Source organism: Camelus bactrianus, chromosome 15 (assembly GCF_048773025.1).
Source record: "Camelus bactrianus isolate YW-2024 breed Bactrian camel chromosome 15, ASM4877302v1, whole genome shotgun sequence".
NCBI classification, from domain to species: domain Eukaryota; kingdom Metazoa; phylum Chordata; class Mammalia; order Artiodactyla; family Camelidae; genus Camelus; species Camelus bactrianus.
Window position 1 is genome coordinate 52,021,496 of NC_133553.1, and position 21,047 is coordinate 52,042,542.

The 21,047-nt window shown below is 35.4% G+C and overlaps 1 protein-coding gene and 1 non-coding gene across 3 annotated transcripts in view; one reads left to right on the forward strand and one right to left on the reverse strand.

The window, feature by feature from the left end:
- Window positions 1-8: 8 nt before the first annotated feature.
- Window positions 9-116, forward strand: LOC123615943 (U6 spliceosomal RNA). Its single transcript, XR_006723772.1, has one exon. It is a non-coding gene; the product is annotated as a U6 spliceosomal RNA (small nuclear RNA).
- Window positions 117-413: 297 nt separating this feature from the next.
- The window catches only part of PSME4 (proteasome activator subunit 4), an 85,298-nt gene continuing 64,664 nt past the window's right edge, over window positions 414-21,047 (reverse strand). For both annotated transcript variants that reach the window (XM_010951858.3, XM_074341143.1), the window contains 11 exons: window positions 19,537-19,641; window positions 18,925-19,016; window positions 18,023-18,154; window positions 17,457-17,665; window positions 15,716-15,801; window positions 9,294-9,422; window positions 8,195-8,350; window positions 4,921-5,083; window positions 3,322-3,455; window positions 2,442-2,580; window positions 414-1,984 (listed from right to left, as the gene is read on the reverse strand). In XM_010951858.3, the coding sequence (XP_010950160.2) occupies window positions 2,446-2,580; window positions 3,322-3,455; window positions 4,921-5,083; window positions 8,195-8,350; window positions 9,294-9,422; window positions 15,716-15,801; window positions 17,457-17,665; window positions 18,023-18,154; window positions 18,925-19,016; window positions 19,537-19,641 (1,341 nt within the window). In that variant the 3' untranslated portion in view covers window positions 414-1,984; window positions 2,442-2,445. The remainder of the gene's footprint in view (window positions 1,985-2,441; window positions 2,581-3,321; window positions 3,456-4,920; window positions 5,084-8,194; window positions 8,351-9,293; window positions 9,423-15,715; window positions 15,802-17,456; window positions 17,666-18,022; window positions 18,155-18,924; window positions 19,017-19,536; window positions 19,642-21,047) is intronic.

The following is a 21,047-nucleotide window of genomic DNA, read 5'->3' on the forward strand; positions in this document are numbered from 1 at the left end:
TTCACCTGGTGCTCACTTCGGCAAGTACATATACTAAAATTGGAACGATACAGAGAAGATTAGCATGGCCCCTGTGCAAGGATGACAGGCAAATTCGTGAAGCATTCCATATTTAAAAAAAAAAAAAAAAGCATTCACTTGTGCTATTCAGTAGGGTAAACACCAGCCACAGGTAGCTAATAAGCACGTGAAATGTGGTGAGTGAAGACTGAGGAATTTTTAATTTAACTTAAATGTAATAAATAGTCACAGGTGGCTATGAGCTACTGTACTGGGCAGGTCTGATCTAAATAGTTCATTCTGGTCAGAGGGCATGAATTTATGGATCCAGATCCATCAACGCAAAAGGAATCTGCGAGAGTCACTGCCAATAGAACTGTCTTCTCCTTGTAATGAAGACAAAAAGCCAGGTGTTAAAAACAATCCATTTATTGAGTTTCAAACTAGTTACACAATTGAAATAATCAGTTTGGCACTACTCTATACAGGCATTATGCCTGTGTATGCTGACACTTAAATACTGTATCAGGACCTCTGCTGGGCTTAGGTCTGTATCGAGTCACTCTGCAAGTAGATACTAAAAAATATACTGTAGTGTTCCTTTAAGGAAGACTGTACAGGGTGTGTTGTAAGATGACATTCACCGACTTGTGAATTACTTGAACCTAGAAGATAACTGGCATTCTATCAATTTGTCATAGGCAAACATGTGGCGCTCGCATTTAAAGATGCACACAAAAAGTTACATAAAAATTCAGACATTCTAACGATAAATGAACTCAAACAGAAACCCCACACCTTAGCTTTTGTAACATGAAAAGATAAAGAAAATAATTTAAAAACACAAAAAATGGCATTCAATTGGTACAAAAGCCAAAAATCACTATAATAAAGAGCTACATGTGAATCTTTACAAATTAATTACACAGTGGTGTTGTGTAAGAGGTTGCGTCTGTACAAAGTCTTGGCAATGCTATGTCTACAGTTTATACAGTCTTTTACATCTATGTAACATTTATTAAACAAGTCAATTAAATATTAAGACTTATTAGTCTCTCAACGATTCTGCAGGCAAAAAAAAAAAAAAAAAAAAAAAGAAAGAAAAAGGAAAACAAACGGGGAAAAAAAAAAAAAGAGAAAAAAAATTACAGAATTTCCACAAACACAGCAGTCCTCCATGAGGTGAAGTATAACAGTTTTCAAAGAGGGTCAAACAATATTGGTGAAGAATACAACCAGTAAAAATCAACCAGTCAGGGTTTTTATTGTTGTTGTTATTTATTTTCAAAATCACACACTGTAAACACACACAACAATCGATCAAAAATTTATTCAGCAAACCCCCGGTTTTTCAGCAATTGCTCTATTACTCAGCACCAAAAACTCCAGCCTGTGGGAAGCACGTGGACACAGAATTCACTTCTGTGTCTTGGTCAAGCAATCCATCAGGTCCTTCGTTGGGTTCAAGACTTGCCCTCCTTTCCTTCCCTCTTCATGGCTCTCCAGACCCAAGGCTCACGAGGCTTCAGATTTATGGCCCACAGCCCTAATACCATCTAAACCCAACAGCCATTTGGAAAGAATTCAGAGTAATTTGAGATGAATGAAATGACAGGACCTGTATGACAGATGGACACTCTCCATTCCAAGTAAACTGTTTCGTAATGAGTTCCTAGACTCTGTCTGGTCTTGGATGCCATGATCATAGTGGGTGATTATTTCTGGTCTGAGACACTGTGGCTTTGTCAGATGCCTCGAAGAAAAGGTGATCAATATTCTGGAAACATTTCTGGGCAAGTCAGGAAATCAAATGGCAGCTGAGAACCTGTGGAACACGGACTAACGAGACCAAACACAGAAACCACCAAAATGACGAGAGCTCAAGAGGGGCAGAGTTTTAAGACCTGCGAAGAGCCACCACCATAGATGATACCTGAGGATCTGGAATTTTTGATGAAAAGAGCTCGAAGTGAGGATTACTCATCTGTATCAAGGAGGAAAAAAAGTTCAATTAGGCAAAAGGACATCCAATTCAAAGAGCCCAAAAAGGAAAATCTTTATTCTACCTATCCCACTAGAAAGGCTTCTGGGTTATTCCTCTCTAATACAGAATGAATAATAAATACTGAAGAATTCAGACGAAATGTTCTCACAACTGTACAGAACCTAGAGTCCCTCGGACAACTCAAAATGTCCAGGACCCACTCAGGAGGCAACTACGAATATGATCTCCCTTCTTTCATCTAACTGTTCCCAGGCCACTAAGCCCACACACGTATAAAGGTCTGAAAGCAGTCAGTTCTCTGGGAACTTTCTTCCACTGGCCATAGCAAGAGCCATGAGAGAAAAAACTTACGAACACCCACTTCTCAGTTAATCAAACCAGTGACATTTGCCTGAGGATGCCAGGCTTCTTTAAACTCTGAACTGTGCTGCCTTACCTTTCTATGCATAATAGCAGGGTGACACAAGGAGGTCAGTGAGAACGAGCAGCTGGTCGTCAGTGAATTGCTGTTTGTGTTCTTGCCAGTTGTCATGGTGTGTCCTTCGGAAATTGGATAAGGTCTTTTTTACGGTCATCTGTAGGGTAGGCAACCCACATACACTTTATTTTAACCTCTCCAGGGTTATATTTAGAATACCTTCAGCTAATTAACAATCCTTCTTGACTTCAGAACCTGACACTTCACTGAGTGCTACAAAACCAATAAACCAATCTTACTTCGAAAAGCCACCAAGCCCACTTCTTTAGAATTTATCACTAGCTGCACTTAAGTGACTAGAACTTACACCACATTATCAAACCAGTTTCAATATACACTTAACATCTGTTTATCAAAGTGAAAAGGACAAAGCATTGGCCTTCCAAGTTGTTTAATTTAGGAACACAGATGTTCACTAAATAATACCATCACAATTTCCTGTTTAATATTAACTCCCAGTTAAGATACTTCCTAAATATACAATGCTAGTGAAATATAAGCATAAAATTTAACTATCCTGACAACACTGACAATACTTCCACTGGACTGGGACTGATAAAAGCTATGGTAATTTCAAAAAAAAAAAAAAAAAAAGATGAAGCAGCAGCTGTGGTACTATCCTTGCTACCAAAAGACCTCAAATAAACAAGGTAGCAAAGTCTCTGCAAGATTTTAGTAATTATGGATGAGTAGATGTGGCTCTGGCAGAGGCAGTGGTAGCAGCAGCTTTATCAAAGCAGAAGATCCAGAGTATATAGGAAACTATCAGTATAAATGGTTTCTTACAAAACATCATGGATAACATGTGTGCAGAGAAACTAACAAGGAAGCACTTTACCTCAATAGGCTGAGGATCATTCAGATGTGCACTGAGATTCATAAGAAGCTGGGGCATCCAGGTGGGAACATCATAAGGACTAGAGAGAACACATGCACCGAGTCCTAGCACCCCAGCATGGCGCTTCACCAACTCTGCAAAGGAAACAGCAATATTTGTGCAAATATTCACAGGACTCTACTGCACTTGCTACAGTGAAATGAGTTCTCCATTATGCTAGTTATTTTCAATGTGTGAATTTCTGCATTTAAAATGAACTGGCCTGCATACATATCAAAGACAATTTTGAGGCTAAACTAAAAACACCCTCTGTCCCTCAATGACAGCATAATTATATTTAGGTCAGAAATGTGTCATATATTTGGTAAAACTCACACAGTAATGCCATTTTTGATAAATTCATATCACATGTGAATGTGCAATCCCTGATCCAAAAACAATCACCAATCAAAATTAGATCTTACTTTTCTGGATGTGACTACCCTCCACATGCATCAATTCATCAGGTAAACACACCATATATGCGGAATGTCTGTAGTTCTCAAAATAGAACTGCAATGTGTCTGAATTCCAAAGGGTCTCTATTCTTCCTTTTTAGGATAGAAGTTGCGATAAAGTGCTTCCAAATTCTCACTGTTTTTTAATAAATATGTGTGTATGTATGTGTTTGTAAGTATATCATATATGCACACATGGTAGATAGGGAGTTGAATGTTAAGAAAAAGGGAATTTGGAGTAGTCATAATTATAAACAACACTATTTGGTATAACAAAGACCCAAAACTACTGTAGTACTTAATTATGAAAAAAAAAGTTTTTAAGCAAAAAAAAAAAAACAAAAAAAAAACCCCACAATATACATTGGTATTTTATTAGAAATTGCTATTAGGTAACAATATGACATAATTAAGACCCTACTGTAATCAGGACTGAAGAGATTCCTATTTCAGGTATTTCCTGCAACTGAATAAACTTCCTATTTACTAACAACGTTTCCATGTTTTCCATGATTCTTGTGATTATCTGTAGTCAACACTGGCAAGATCAGATGCTTCTTTGCAATCACATTTAAATTTCTCTTTAAACATGACACAGTCATCAGATCTTATACTACTGTTTACCTTCATGCTCAATTAGAGTGGACACTCCTCTAGAGTAAGCAGTCTTCTCACCCTCTCACCCAATGCCTAGTGAAGTAATGATGTTCCTCTCTCGAAATGAAAGCAAAGTCTGTTTGGTTTACTTAGTTTTTTATCTTAAGTACATCTACACATAAGCTATAAATTCTAAAAACAAATATTTTAGATCCTCCAAAATAACTAGTGCTGGATCTCTCTCTTTATAAGGCTATTTCAGTTGGGAGTGTCCAGACCTGATTTGTTGTAATAGCTGTATGCAGCAGTGGATACGTTCCTTTGCACCTCTCTCAATTTTAGCGTTTACACCCCAGATCTTGCCTTCTATACTCAAAGCTTCTCAAAAGCAGGGACAACTATTCCTGGTACTTAGCTCAGGCCTAGGCACATAAAAGCATTCAGAAAATACTTGCTGAGTAAGCCTGGTTAATCCCCAAAAGGTATGTTCTACCAGTATTGTTACCTGCAGAAGGAATTGTATCTCCCACAAAACCAGGGTCTCGCTTCCTTTTCTTCGGTAGTTTTGTTTTGCAAAGTTGCTCAAAATGAATCTGCATAGGACTGTCCATGGTAAGGAAGTTACACTGCAGCAGACCACTTAAGGTGGTAGCAGCCATTTCTCGAACCTACAGAGATAATCACTTCCATTAGAGGGGAGATCTTAAGCCTGGGGAGGTTAGGACCGTGGTATGGGAAGTGGGGTGGGGACTTGCCCTGATATTTGTATGCAAACTGTATAAATGCTCTTTTGCAGTTTCTTAATAGATATTTCATCAGATTCTCAAAGGGTCTGTGGCCTCAAAATGGATAAAAGTAACTACACTTGGGTTACAAAAGGTAAACATTTAACTATGCTATACAAATTTAAATTTCTCCATGCATTAATTACTCTCCCAGTGACTGACAGTTCTTCACATTAGGGCTATAACTGGAGAAGCAGTGCTAGAGCCTGACATGAAAATAAATCCTTCCTAGACTCTACATCTATTAAAATGACCGCTGCTGTTGTTTTCATTAGTAACAACGATATAGAACAACCATGTTCTATAACTGGCATGTACAGCAGAGACTTATACATCCATTTTATTTACAGATTTCATAGGCTGTTGTCAGACTATAAACACAGTTTATAGAAGTACTAAATGAAGAGTGTATAACAGTCCATTTCAAACTGAAATGCAAACTCCAGTTTGGGGAAGACAAAAAAAGCTATAAAAAGTTATCTCATATAAATCACAAAAATTTCTGCTTAACTGTCATAAAGACAGGCAATAATAATTCGGGGGGAAAAACCACTTAAATACTTTGCTATTTATTCCTTCAAAAGGTTTTTTCTTAAATTTTTCAATGTGACAATTTTGGGGTACTTACTATATCCTTTGCTACTTTATATTATATGAAATACATTATAAAATGTTTTACTACTTCATACTTGGTTGAATTATTTCCTTTCATACAATGATTTATTTTTATACTCAACTAGTGATTATAGTGCTTTCAACTTCTCACTACTATGCTACAAAATAATGTTATTTATATAATTTTTCCATATTGCAATGTATTTTCCTCCTAGGACATGGTTAATTGTAAAAACTGGAATTACTAAATGTCGATGTATATCCAATTTTACTGTTAATTTTGTAGCTATCAGTTGCTTTTCAACAAGCCAGAGCTAGTAACCTATATATGATACAAAACCAATGTGAGTACTAGTTTTAACTTACCAAGTCACTAGCACACATTTTCTCTTTTGGGGGTGGAGAGAACACTAACTTAAGAGTAAGTGAAATGTCTCATTGTTTTAGGTTTGCATTTCTCTGGTCATTAAGAGAAAATTGACTTTTCATTGTTTATTGCTTATGTTGTCTTCATCTACACATATGTGATGCTATCAGCACTATCCACCCCACTGTCTTTTTTGTTTTCTCTTGTTTTTTGGTAGGGAGGAGGTAATTAGGTTTACTTATTATTTATTCTTAAAGGAAGTACTGGGGACTGACCACAGGACCTCATGTATGCTAAGCATGCACTCTTCCACTTGAGCTACAACTTCCCCCTCTATGCTACTAGGTCTTAATGATTTTCTTATGCTAATGTTTTTCTCTAGTTTGAAGGTTGAGCACTTAAAATTGATGAGTTTTTCTAGTATTCTTGTGGTCAGATATGTCCATTCTGGGATTTGCAACATCTATTAACTTAAAGGCTTAGAAGGTCATTCTCTGCTCAAAGTTCACGTAAATATCTAAATTAATTTCTCCTACTTTCTCTAGTTAAAAAACGGAGAGGGGGTGGGGTGATTTACTATCTGGAATGTATTTCAGTGTGAGAGGTTCTAACTGATTCTTTTTCTCCAAACTAGTAACAAATTACCCAAATATCTCTTTCCCAGTAGTAGGGTCTACTACCAGTAGTTCTGAGATTTTTTTGTTCCAAGAGTCAGTCTGTTCATGTCTATAATTAATTAATTTTATAAGGCGAGGGGAAAGTTTTTAGCTTTTTTATACGCAAAAAATTTTCCATCTAAAAAATTTTCCTTTAAATCTAATAATTTTTTTAAACATTTCACATTTAGATTATTTATATAGTTTTTTAAAAATATTATCCTGAATAGTTCTGGCTAATTATTACTCAGTATATATTTTTGAAATGATAGCTTTAATAAATGTTATGGTTATATTTACAGTAACAGCTATGTTTAAGCCTGCTACATGGAACAAAATATAAAAATAATCTATAGAAATGTTCTAAAACAAGGTACATTTTACCATAATATTTACAGGTAGGAAACACTGACTTTTGAGATTTCCACCTTTCCATTTCCATTCCTTTAACTTTAATTTAAAAAAAAAGGAGTAAGTTAAAAAACTTTACAGATAGTTAACAAATATTTTAATTGCTTGTCAGAGTTATAACCACTGCGTACCCTAGGAACTAGACGTATCAGCTCCCAGAACACAGGAAAGCTAGGATGCAAAATGAACAGGTTCATTAAGGAGTTGGAGAAATTTCCATTCCCAGTTTCCTGTGGATACAATCTGTTTTCAGTGCTCTCAAATAAAATATATATAATTACTGGGAGCTCCACTACATGGAAAACCCATGAAGTCCACAAAATTTATTAAAATAAGCAAAAATTTCACAGAACTTTCAACTATATTTTCTTTACCTATGGTCAATTTAGAAAATTATATCTTATTCCATGTTTATTACAATATGTTTTTCTTGTATTAGGCTAATTTGAATAGATTTGTCTTTTTGTACAAAATATTAATGTAACCTCACCACAAAAGCTGACTTAACTTCTCTGCCAAGGAAACTAAAGAGAGAAAAGAATCCTATCTTAAATCTACTGGATAAAAGCATCTATGTGTAGATTTTCATTCTCTTGAAACTGCCCTCATACACATCCCTATTAGTCCATTAAAAACAGTAAGATAAGTAGAGTATTATCACTCACAATTTCATAGATGAGAAAACTCTGGTTCACAAATGTTCTGCCCAACTGCAGAGAGAAGCCAGAGCAAGAAGATGCCCAATGTTTGTTTCCACTTGTACTATAGGAAATCACGATTAGGGTATCAAAACTAATCACATAGGGCTATGTTAAAACTTAAGTACTTTTAATAATTTATGCTTATGATTTATAACCTATCAGTGTATAAATACTTCTTAAAAGGGGGACAATAATGCTTTCTTTAAATTTATTAAATTTCAATTTGCTATAACCTAAATTTTACCTCTAGCTGTTCATCCTCCAAAAGGCTTATAACCAGCCACCTGATGTCTTTAACTGCATCTTCATTGTTTAGGAAAATAAAGAGGTTATAAAACACCATGGTCTGGAGGTAGGTCAGTACTGTATATCTAGCATGCCAAGAACTGCTTCTTGCTGTCTGTGAATGAGAATTAAGTAGAAATAATGAAAACCAGTGCTGACAAAAACACAAGATGACAGCAAAGTTACACAGAGAAAATACAATCTTCTAACAGAATTCTACTCTTACAGGTACAGCTGGAGCAAGCTCGTCTTGTATTTCCTTCTAAATAAAAGGCTGCACAAGCTAGTTCAGGTAGAGTCAGTTATTCAGAATGTATGAATAGTTGAGAGTAAAGGGAAACAAACACATAGATAAAAATTAATTTTAGAAGAGAGAATTATTTAGAATTAATGATGCTAACTCCTCCAAGGGTTGTACATTATTTTATTTTACTTTTGATAGTAGCGAGTACGGTAATGAAAGCAAACAAGACTGAGAACTACTACATTCTACTGCAAAAAAAAAAAAAAAAAAAAAAAAAAGGAAAGGAAAAAAATATATATCATTTGGGGCTGTTACAAAATATCTTTCAGTAGTTATCAAACTTAAAAATCTGAAAACCATGGGAACATGTTCATTTTTATACTATACAGCATATGTATGACCTGGCTAAAGCTGAGCACACAGTGCAACCAGAAAATATACACTCCCTTAAGTCTTCCAACCACAGATCAGACAATATAAGTGAATAAAATAAAGGGGAAATGGTAAAAGGGAATGCCCATCCCCCTCCCTCATAAGCACCTTGTATTCAAGGTGCCCCAATAATTAGCTCTTTGTGTAAACAGGTAACTTGGGGGCTGAGTGACCTGACCAAGGTCACAGAAGTTGGTGGCAGAGCCAGGTAAAGAATCTAAACCTGTTTCTTTGGTCAACGTAAGTCTTCTCTTGTACTAGAGGAAAATTCAAAATGAACGCAAAGATCAGGTATTGTGTGTACTGCAGCTGACAATGTGAAATTCTCAGAATAGTAAACCAAAATTCTAATGAAAGATGTAAGTATTTGTTACACACTTACTTGTTTTAGCACCTGAAGTACCAAAGGCACTTGATGAGGGTAAAGCAACCCCTGAGACATTAGTGATAAACATAACTTTGCATCTCTTTTCAGTTCATCATAGCTATTGTCATTCTCCACTGGGGCAATCTAGAGAACAATAAAACAAACCAAAGACATAAGTGGAAAACTTGCCAATAAATACAAAGGCATCCTTACATGAACAAAATCACACTTCTACTTTTAACAAATTCTACAGAAAAATCCAAACATATACAAAGCTAGAGGACAGTATAATAAACCCCCATGAATCAATCACCCCTTCAACAATGACAGATTCATGGTTAGTCTTTTTATTTTTCATTCCCCTCTGGTTCCCTTTCCCCCAATTAAATTATTTGAAGCAAATCCCAGATGTAATTCATCCATAAATATTTTATTGTTTATCTCTAAAAGATAAAATTTCTTATAAAAATGTGTAATGACATCATACATAAAATTCATTATAGTTATAACATAAAATATTCAGTAGTAGTGCTCTAATTTCCCCAATTATTTCACACTTGTGTTACTACAACTGTTTTTTGAGAAACTGGTTCAACATAATGATCACTTGACACTGCATTTGGTGTATCTCTCTTAACAATTAAAAATATTTTTAAAAAGAATCTATAAATTCCCCCCACCACTTAAAATTCCTTTTAAACAAGCATTTCTTTGCATACCTATTAACAAACGGGAACTTAACCATACCTTTACTGTGACAAAGATTCTATCTTTGACCAAACTTTAGACAGGCTCCTCTGAGCCCAGATGTAGCAAGGATCTGATCAATCTGTTTTGAGAGCATCCCTTAGCATCTATATCTGATCAAATTCCTCATCTGTTACCCTTGAAAATCTGATCATCCTGACCTGCTCTCAGCCTCAGCAAGAATCCTCCACCTCTGAAGTCTCTTCTTAATAATTTTCCTAATACTTGTTGGTTAAATATCCCCAGCTGTCTTTGCTGTATTCAGAGTTGAGTCCAATCTCTCTCTCCTACTTAGACAGCCTACACCTATCACTGCAGTCCTGAATAAAGTCTTCCGTATGATTTTAACAAGTGTCAAGATAATTTATTCTTTAACAACTGGTCCTCCAAGTTGAATATATTAATTCTCTGTGATAATGTGTCCAGTGTTTGATGAGAATAATTTCTTTTAGCAGCCTTTATTAAACCAAGTATATGAGATTTCATTTCAAATCAGTGGAGAAAAGATGTATTATCTTGAAAATTAAGCTGCTCTACACCAACATTTAATACAACTTTGACATAAATTTTACATCTTATGCTGCAAATTTAAATGTAAAGATAAAAATCACAAAAATGTTAGAAGAAAACAGAACTGCTTATAAAAAATAATCCTGGATTGGCATAGTTCAAAACATCATTTAAAAATAAAGAAAATTATAAAAACAGAACTCATTTAAAACACAACAGAAAACAGGCAAAATAGAAGAAAGCCGGCAGGAAATTCAAATAGCTATATGTGAAGATAGTCTGATTAAAGAAATACAGTGATTTATTATATCTATTTAAGCAGCAAAGATTTTAAAAATATCAAGAGTTGTGGGGAAAGAGAGAATACAATACAGACTCTTTGGAGGGCAGTATCCAACATAATTACTTTTACCCAAAAATTTTACACACATTAATTATCCCACAAATATACTCATATTTGCAAAATACTGTGAGCACTGTTTTTAACAACCAAAAGCTGGGAATAACCAGAGTGCCCATCAGTAGAAAACTGGTGAAATAAGAGGCAATTGTGTAGAAAGATGGTCATCATAATATCAGGTTTAAAAAAAAAGTCAATTTGCAGATAAAATAGTTCCATTTTTTGGTAAAAAATCCCACATACACCCCAGTGCAGTGTATAGCACAGCTGTGTTCACAGGCAAAGGTATAAAAGGATATACACCAAAGAAACAAAGCCAGTGTAAGGATTATTACAAATAACCAACAGTCCAAATCTCTAGGCAATGTATAGAGTTGTTTTCCTTTGCCAATTAATTCACCCACAGAAAAAATGACATGATTTAAGTTTGGCTAGTTGAACTGCAGTATAAAAAAGAAGATATGCATTTGCTCGCAGGCCTACCATTACCATCAGAAAAATTTAAGGTGACTCACTCACCTGCTGACTCAGTATACCATTCAAGAAAAAAATGTGTTTTACGAATGAAATTAAGACATAATATTCTCATGTTTAGAATGGGTTAAAATGTTCCACTAAAAACAGCAAAATTCTGAAATCCAACAGACAAACTTCACTATATAGAGTACCATGATCCAAAGCCCTAACAGCAAATTAACCAGTTACAGATGTAAGACAACAACTCATGTGGGACAGACTACTTCTACGTGCTAGTGAGATAAAAATCTTGGATAATTCATTCTGCAGTGAATATATCTATAAGCAACACTACTGTTTGTGGAATGAAAGCTTTTTCTGTTACAAAGTAAAGCCTCTAAGTTTAGAAGAATACTTTGATTAGTTCATTTCAAGAAATCACAAGAAATACTATCTATAATTCTCTATCAGCAACTGCTTTTTAGATAAATTTACCTGAATCTCAGTTGACTCACTTTGACTCACTTCTCAATTTTCAACTCTGATATTTTCCTAAAAGCATTATTTTTCTTTTTATTTATTATATGACTTTTAAAAAAATATGACTTAAAAGAGCACATGTGTACACCGTAATTTTCTAAGAATCACCATGTATGGTTATAGAAAAGCTAAGACCCAGACAATCTTAAAGTTTAGGAGTATTTTTCTGGCACCAAATGGGGTGGATTAGCCCTTTCATAAAAAAATATATGCTATAATCTTCCTTCCCATCGATGGGGGGAGGGGGGAGTTTAAAAATAGAAAAGAAAAAAAAAAGTCCTATCTGCAACAATTTGGATGAGTCTGAAGGGAATTACGTGAGTGAAAAAAGACAATTATAAAAGGTCACATACCTCCTTTTATATGACATTCTTGAAAGGACAATTACACAGATGGAGAGCAAATTAGTGGTTGTCAGGGGTCAGGGACGGTGAGACAGGGAGGTAGGTGTGACTGCAAAGGGGTAGCTCAAAGAGATTTTTGTGATGATGGAGTGTTTCTGTATCTTGATTATGGTGGTGTTTTTACCACACGTGTGATAAAATGACAATTATACACACATTGTACTGGTTTCAATTTTATGATTTTTTGAATGTCCTACAGTTTAAAAAAATGTAACCATTGGAGGAAATTTGAGTGAAGGGTACATGGGACCTCTTTGTACAATCCTTGCCTACTTCCTGTGACTCCTTCAAAATATAAAGTTTGGGGGGAAAAGTCTATGCGCACAAAGTTTGGGGGCTTTCTTCTTCAGTATTGCCTATTATTTTCTTTTGCTTTCTGGCCATAATGTAGAACAAACTGATCTATATCGATTTGGGTTTTCCTTAAGACTTGAAATAAGGATGTTTTAATGGTCATTTGTGGCAGAAATATGTGCATTTCCTAGTGAATATCCAGTCCTACTGATAATGATTTTGATTAACCTTTGGAAAATCATCTTTCTTTTCTGTTATTCTGGTCAGGCTGTCAATCAAGAGACCATACTCCCTAGACAAAGAGTAGCATGAGACTTTTTCTTCTGGGCATCTGAATCTTGAAGATTGAGCTTTATTAATTTGGGGGGCAGGTAATAGGTTTATTTATTTATTTTTTAATGGAGGTACTGGGGATTGAACCCAGGACCTTATGCTTGCTAAACATGCACTCTACCACTGAACTATAGCCTCCCTGCTGAATCTTAAAGATAAACATGCAAGGAGAGGGTACTCTGAAATGGCTATTAGTTTCAGCTACCTAGGCCTTCAGAGTTGGTGTGGCTCCTACTTAGTTCTTAAGCTTTTACTCCTATTCTGTGAACTACCTAGACACTTCTAAGTAACTAATTTCCTACTTTTCTTGTCATAGTCATTTGGTTTCTAATGCCTGCAATCAAAATACCTTAACTGATACAAATGGTATTAAAAAAAGAGAGAGATCCTAATCTTTTGCCTTGTTATCACACAAGTTTATTATTTTTAGTATATCATAGACAAGACTTAATGGATGTTAAACTGTGTTAACCTGTAGAAAATGCTGCCCATTTACTTAGCAAAGGAAGTATTTTATAGGGTCTTCCTTTCCTCTAATTATTAAGAATAATTTTTTCTGAAGAAATGCCCTCATGAGCATGTGATTTCATACCAATTATCACAACATCTGCAAATCGTTCTCTAATTTGATGTATACAAAACTATTACACTACACTGGTGAGTTCTGATGGACATTTAGTAACGTTTGAAACTAGAAGGAAACATGTCCCCTCTCTCTCCCTGACCACCACCATTTGAGCTCTTGATCATTCTAAACTGAAAATCAGTTAAAGACTAGTAACAAAAATAATGTAAGTGCCTACTTTTACCCTCTGCTCTCCAGGTTACAGGCATTACCTCATTTCATCCTCATAACCACTCTGAGGGCCACTGATATCCCACACTTTAGGTATAAGAAGATAATCTTAGAGGTTTAGCAGCTTGTGCAAGGCCACTAAAAAAAGCACCTGTCACAGACAGGATTTTAAACTAGGTCTCTACTTTCTCCAAAGCTAGTGCTCTGTAAACTATTCTTGGTTTAGAAATCCTCTTCTCTTAATCTTGAGCAATATGAAGAATCTTAAAACTAGAAGAGACAACTGAAACTTTCACTTTGATCTATATATCAAGTGTTTTTGGAGGGTGGGGGGAGGGAGGACATAAAACGGCTTTTTATGGGATAAATAATACTTCATTTAGAATGTAACAAACATCTCAAGCATGTCTAAAGCAGAATTTCTGGTTTCATCTCCAACTGTTTCTGTGCTCCCCCTACAGTTTAGTAATTGTAGGGTCCTCTCTTTATCTTCATTATATATATCTGATTACCTACACAATAATTTTGTTCATCTGTGTTGTGATGCCTTCATACCCCAGACCCATTTACCATAAAGGCCTAAAGGAGATTCTCAACCTCAATATTTGTATATTCAGGTGAAATGTTAGGTCTGCCACTCACAAATTATGCAGTACAGCTTTCTAACAGTTTACACTTTTGTAAATTTCAAGTAGATTCAAATCAACTTTCTATCAACCTCACTCTCATATACTATTTCTGACTTTTTTTGGAATGAAAGAAAAGGTGTGGAACTCCAGCTATCCCAATGTTCATTGCACATAACACACTTATGAACGTATGAGATCATGTTCTATACCCACTCTGTATGTGGCAGTGGAAAAAAGTTTAAGCAACACTGCCCTAAAGACAAACCCCATCTACACGAAGGACCCACAAGTAACAAAGGCTATATACACACTGCCAGCTACTGTCCGCTTTTACATCCCAAAGATCCCAAAGGTATTCGTGAGCGTCAGGCCCTACACAGTATTTAAAAAGTATTTTAGTAGTGAATCTTTTGAAAATTACCAGTAGTGCTATCTTTCTGAAACTTTGTAAAGACAAAGTATTCCGTGGCTGATCAAAAGTTGAGCACACCATTCGCTAATAAATAGCGACGAGGCCCCCTGCTTGAACGATAACAACTATACCAACTGACAATTGTCAAGCAGCGGTGCTGACTGTGCCAAGCCTTCCCACCTCCCAGTAAGACTGGACTGTTTTCCTAACCACAACAAACCACAACATGACTACAAACTGTCATCTCTGAAACTAATACATCAACCTTAGTTTATTAACTTCATCCTCTGACTAGATGAGTAATTAAAACTGCCTCAGATTATACCTTTTATCAAATAAAATTTCAGTGTCATGGTGTGATTACTAGAGACAAGTTACTTCCTACAGATATTTGTTAGAACCAGTTATAGTGCCATTTAACACTGTAAAATAAAGTATCCTGAGCATTTTGACCCTCAGATTTATATTCAAAAATGTCTCTGAGGCTTTATTTCTTAAGCTATCAGTACTTTCCTCAACTATTGCTTGGAAACTGGTCATTATTGAAACAATGTTTAATCTGTAAATTTTTTACTTAACTAAGATCCTATTCTTATCTAATATTAAAAAGATTAAGTCAACAAATATTAAGCCACTATTGCCAAATAACTTTCCTGTGACTATTCTAATTCTTAGAGACTGAACCAAATCATACACCGCCTGAAAACCTAACAACCATCTGATGATAATTATAAATTCCTTTTGAAGGTCAAAAGGGAATGTACTCTTTTTTTCTTCTTTTTTAAAAAATTGAAGTATAGTTGGTTTACAATGTTGTGTCAATTTCTGGTGTGCAGCATAACGTTTCAGTCATATATATACATACATATATTCCTTTTCATATTGGAGACATTCTTAATTTCAGCCATAAACTCACCTTAAAAAACAAAGGTAGAAGCTGCAGTTGTTCTGTGACTGCTGTAGAGAAGGATCTTCCTGCACTTGCCATCAGCCATTTCAATACTAAATGGAAACAAACACAAAGAGCCAGTCTTTGCTATCCAGTTAGACACTACAAAGTAAAATAATTCTACAATGCTAGTGTCAGACAGCCACTCTGATTATCTCTTCAATGTAAAGAAAGAGATCATTTGTGTTACTTCATAGATTTGATCAGCAGTGTGACAGGACCCATAACAAAGGGTATCAACCAATCTAGGGGACTGAAGCCACTTTCAAAGAATGAGTCAGCAAATTATTAACAGTTTATAAACACCCACACCAAGTACAAATTAAAACTAGACTTTGAAAATCTTAGCAAGCAAAACAGATGACTAAGTTAGTTGTTTACACACAGAATTCTTGAAAAAAAATTTTTAGATATAAAAACAATGGGAAACTCCCAATAACCAAGACAATTTTGAAAAAGAACAAAGTTAGAGGACTCATGCTTCCACTATAGTAATCAAAACAGTGTGGCACTGACATTAGGACAGACAGACACACTGAATTGAACTGAAAAGGCCAGAGAGCCCAGAAATAAGCCCTCACACATGGCTAATTAATTTTCAACAAGAGTGCCAAGACTATTCAATGGAAAAATGAGTCTTTTCAATAAATGGTGCTGGGAAACTGGGTATCATGAGCAAAAGAATAAAGCTGGACCCTGATCTAACACCATGTACAAAAATTAACTCAAAGAGGGCTGAAGACCAAAACCAAAATGTAGGACCTAAAACCATGAAACTCTTAGAAGAAAACTTATGAGAAAAACTTTGTGACACTGCATTTGGCAATCAAAAGCAAACAAAACAAAGATAAGGGATTGATATCCAGAATATAAGAAGAACTACAACTCAACAATGACAACCTAATTCAAAGATGGGCAAAGAACTTGAATAGACATTTCTCCAAAGAAGAAACAAAAATGGAAAATAAGCAAATGAAAAGATGTTCAACCATTAATCCTTACGGAAATGCAAATCTAAACCATGAGATACCTTCTTCTTATCTACTAGGATAGCTATAGTCATAAACACAAAAAACAAATGTTAGTAAGGATGTGGAAAAGTTGGAACCCCTTTGCAATGCTGGTTGGAACATAAAATGGTGTGGGCCACTATGGAAAACAGCTTGATGGCTCCTCAAAAAATTAAACATAGAATTACCATATGGTCTAGCAATTCTGCTTTCGATTCCCAAAAGAACTGAAAGCACAGATTCAGACATACTTCTTCATTAATGCTCATAGCAGTATTATTCACAATAATCAAGAGGTAAAAAACGACCTAAATGTCCATCAACAGATGAATGGATGAATACTGAAAACAGTACACCAAGGGAAAAAGCCAAACATAAAAGGACAAATGTATAATTCTACTTGTATGGGGTACCTAGAATAGGCAAATTTATAGAGATAGAAAGTAAAATGCTGGTTGCCACGGGTTGGGGGACAGGAGAATGAGGAGTTACTATTTCAGTTTTGCAAGATGAAAAGAATACTAAAGATGGATGAAAAAAACGGTTGCACAACAATGTGAATGTATTTTATGCCACTCAACGGTAAATTTTATATTACGTACATTTTACCATAATTTTTAAAAAGGGAGAGAAAAGTCAATAGGATAATCTAAAATATCTGTTTTTATAGGGAGTTTCTACTAATTTTAGCCACTCACTAGTTTTTAAGAGCTTAATGCCCTGGGTTCGTTCATCTTCTTCACCAATTCCATTTTCTTCCATAACATGGTTCTGAATTTCTTCATCCACATCCATGAGGGGTTTCAATTTCTCTAGAATTCTAGCAGTAAACTCAGGGACACGAGGGGATGCTGTTGGTGCAGTGTTTGGCAAAGAAACATCTATCATGAATATATAGGTCAGCACACTGTAAAATAAAATACATACAGTAAGAAGGGATTCCACACTATCAATAAAACTAAAGGTTCAAAAGTATAACCCAACTAAGGTAAATGTTCCCAAGACAATTCCTGGAGAGGGTCTGGAGCCTGGGCCTACAATTCTGAGTGTGGCGACTGCTCACCACTGGCTTGTGAGCGCACTGCCATCCTACCTCACATTCAGAGCCTCTTGTTTAATGTACCGTAACACAATATAAAACAAAACTCGAAGAAGAGGACATCGTGAAACTTAACAGTAACATAACCAGCATGTACTATGAGACGTTAAAGTTAATAAAAATAACTCAAGAGGTATACCATACCACAGAGAAAACAATACCCACCTCCCTATTCTTTCCCTGACATTTTTGTAAACCTGGGTGAGCTTGGGTTCCAAGTACTTCAGTAGTCTGTGCAACAGCTCAGGCACTCTCCACTCTTGCTGGGCAAGGCCACCTTGCAGAACATAGAGTCGACTAAAATTGAAGCACAGGAGAGTTGGGTGAGAGCCCTTCTCTGCTTTTACATATTGACAGGAGAGATTAATCCCTGTGTTCCACTGAAAATTGTTTCATTTTCAAATCAACAATTTAAAACAGCATCATTATGAAGATAGCATTATTTTTGCTAAATCACTTTTCTCCATGTTCTCATTTCATCTCCATTACTATATAATCAAAAGAAATGCTGACTTTAGAGTATTCGTTGAGTTAATCTCTAAGCATGGGAAGTTTCCTCACAAGTGATTAATATTAATAATAATAATAATAGTAATAAATTATTCTTCTCATTAACAGGATTATCTAGATTTCTTGCTCTTGTCCAGTAATTTTTTTCCAGCTCCTTATGCTCTATCAAGTATATTTTTCCTTAAAAGGATTACTATCTTCTTTCCTAGTAGGAAAGAATGAAAAGAAGAGCATGTGAAAAAAAGTTATTAATACAGTCATGGTACAAAAATGCAGTCCTGATATAAAAGATGTGGCAGCAGAGAAGGCTGGCTCTGCTTTATATCTGAGTTGCTTAGGCTGCCTCTATTTCTCCTACTTGTTCTCAACTGAGTAATCTCTACTTAGGATCGTATGTTGTATTGAATTGGATCACGTTATCTCCCAGAAGAAACTAGTTACATTATCTAGCCTATAGGACTGTAGACAGTTCACTTCCACTCATACATCAAGAACAAAGATGTTATCTTCTGTTGGAAAAATCTTTTGTGAACCTCGTAAGTCTCCTTCTTATTTACCATGCATCTACAAAGGATCCTCCTTCACCACTCAGAGGGGATTCCAACAGCAATTCAAAAAGCCAGTGAAGTTTCCGGGGATCTCTGCTTTCCTGTGTTGAAAATATAAAGCAACAATTAAAACAGGGGTCCCACAATTCTGCAATTAAATCTAATCGCAATGATAGAAAATCAAACTAAAACCCATAGGTAAGTTAAATCCAAATGTTTCATCATAGCTCATGTCAGAAAGACTAAAGTGACAAAACTGTTGTTAGGTAAATGGACTGTCTTTAAATCAAAGTATAACTGCTCTGGACATATTTGGTGTCAAAAATAACACCCATAGCTTTGTATCATCTGTCACATCTATATGTAAGTTACATTTCCAGACATATGATCTGACTTGTCACTTAATCTAAAAATGCATTACCACGGCAGAGAAGGTACAATAATCACTTAAGAGTTATCACTTGAGGCTTACTTGAAAGGTTATACATAACCATAGCCAATTATGTAAGATGATAAAATTTTAAGATTCAAGAAGTATAATGAGATTTTACACATTTTGAGATGGGGTATGAAAGAGTCTGACCAGATCAGTTAGACTCAAAAGGGAGCAGGAGAACTCACACAGGACGTTGCTATACAAGTTCCCCAGTCATTGTATGTTTCTACTGTAATGTTGGACAACGCCGTTCTAAGCAGAGGACACAGAAGTTCCCAAAGCTTCTCCACCTACTCAAAATAAAATACATGGGAAAACATTAATGATACTCAGAAAATTTTTCTTCAACAATCCTTTCCTGCAAACACACATATACAAACACACAAATTGTTACTTCATTCAAATTATTTTTAGAATACCCAAATAATCTTAAGAAAGTAACTTCACTGTATTACCATCATACATACCCAGGTATAAGGTGAATTTTATTTTCCAAAAAAAATTTTCAGAAAAGAGGAGACACTTTATATGGTTCCTTACAAAATCTCTCATACTATTGAAAAGTTCTTTTTAAATTTCTGAATAACACAGTACACTGGGCTGAAACAAAACCTCAGTCACCTCTATTTTGCATGCTCATGAAGGTCACTTGACGGAATCCTAATATAGAAAACAATGCTATTTCAGTACAATCCAGGAGTAGCCTGAAGTATAATCTTCAAATTCCAAGTTTTAGATGACTATAAATAGCCTTTAAAAAGTGTTCAGTTGTATAGAGATTGTGAGAATATGTGTACAGATGCTTCTCACAGTTTAATGAGAATACAAATCACCTTGAGATTTTGATAAAAATGAAGATTCTGACTCATTAGCTCGGGGCGGGACCTGCGATCCTACTTGCCTAGCAAGCTCCCAAGTGATGCCCATACTGCAGGTCCAGGGACCGTACTTTAGTCAAAAGGACCTAGACAGGACAAATGGGGAGGGAGGGTTTGGGATAAAACTTCCAATGGTAGCACTAGGCATTGATTAAAAAGAAGGAAAAAAAAAAAAAAGGTATGTCATCAACAACTAATAAGGAAAGGGGATGTGTTCTGGAAAAGGGCTAACTCAAAAATGACAGAGACAGGATGACAATGATATGTATGACATGTTTAAATAAAACTGTTCCTTATATGTGAGCAGGAAAAAGGTAGTACTACAAACTAACAAAAACTTTTATTTAATAAGTGATTTGAGTATGTATAACTAAGTTAATATATTAAAAAGTGTTCACAGTCCTCCTAAAAGTATGTGCAACTAAGTTTGCCAGAAACAGTATCTGTGTCCTTTCTTTGAAGAAATGGTAGTCTACCTTATATTCAGGCCTTCCTTACATTTTCCAGGTTATTTTTAATCTAGGGCATTTTGCTAAGAAATTAACCTCAGGGTGGGTATGTAAAACTTAATCTTACAATTAAAAGCAGGGTACTCAAAAAAAAGGCTGTCAAACCCAGCTATCTACCAAATGGGTAGTGTAGATGAGCACGGAAGCTTAAGAGAAAAGATTCAATGAGGAGCTAGACAGAGCTTCACGAGCCAACTGATACAGTGCAGCGACGTGGTACCAGTGTTCCAGGATCTTTCTATTTTTCAAGAGAAACTGAAATCCTCTTTACATGATATATTTGGATGGAAAATAATACAAATTTTAAAA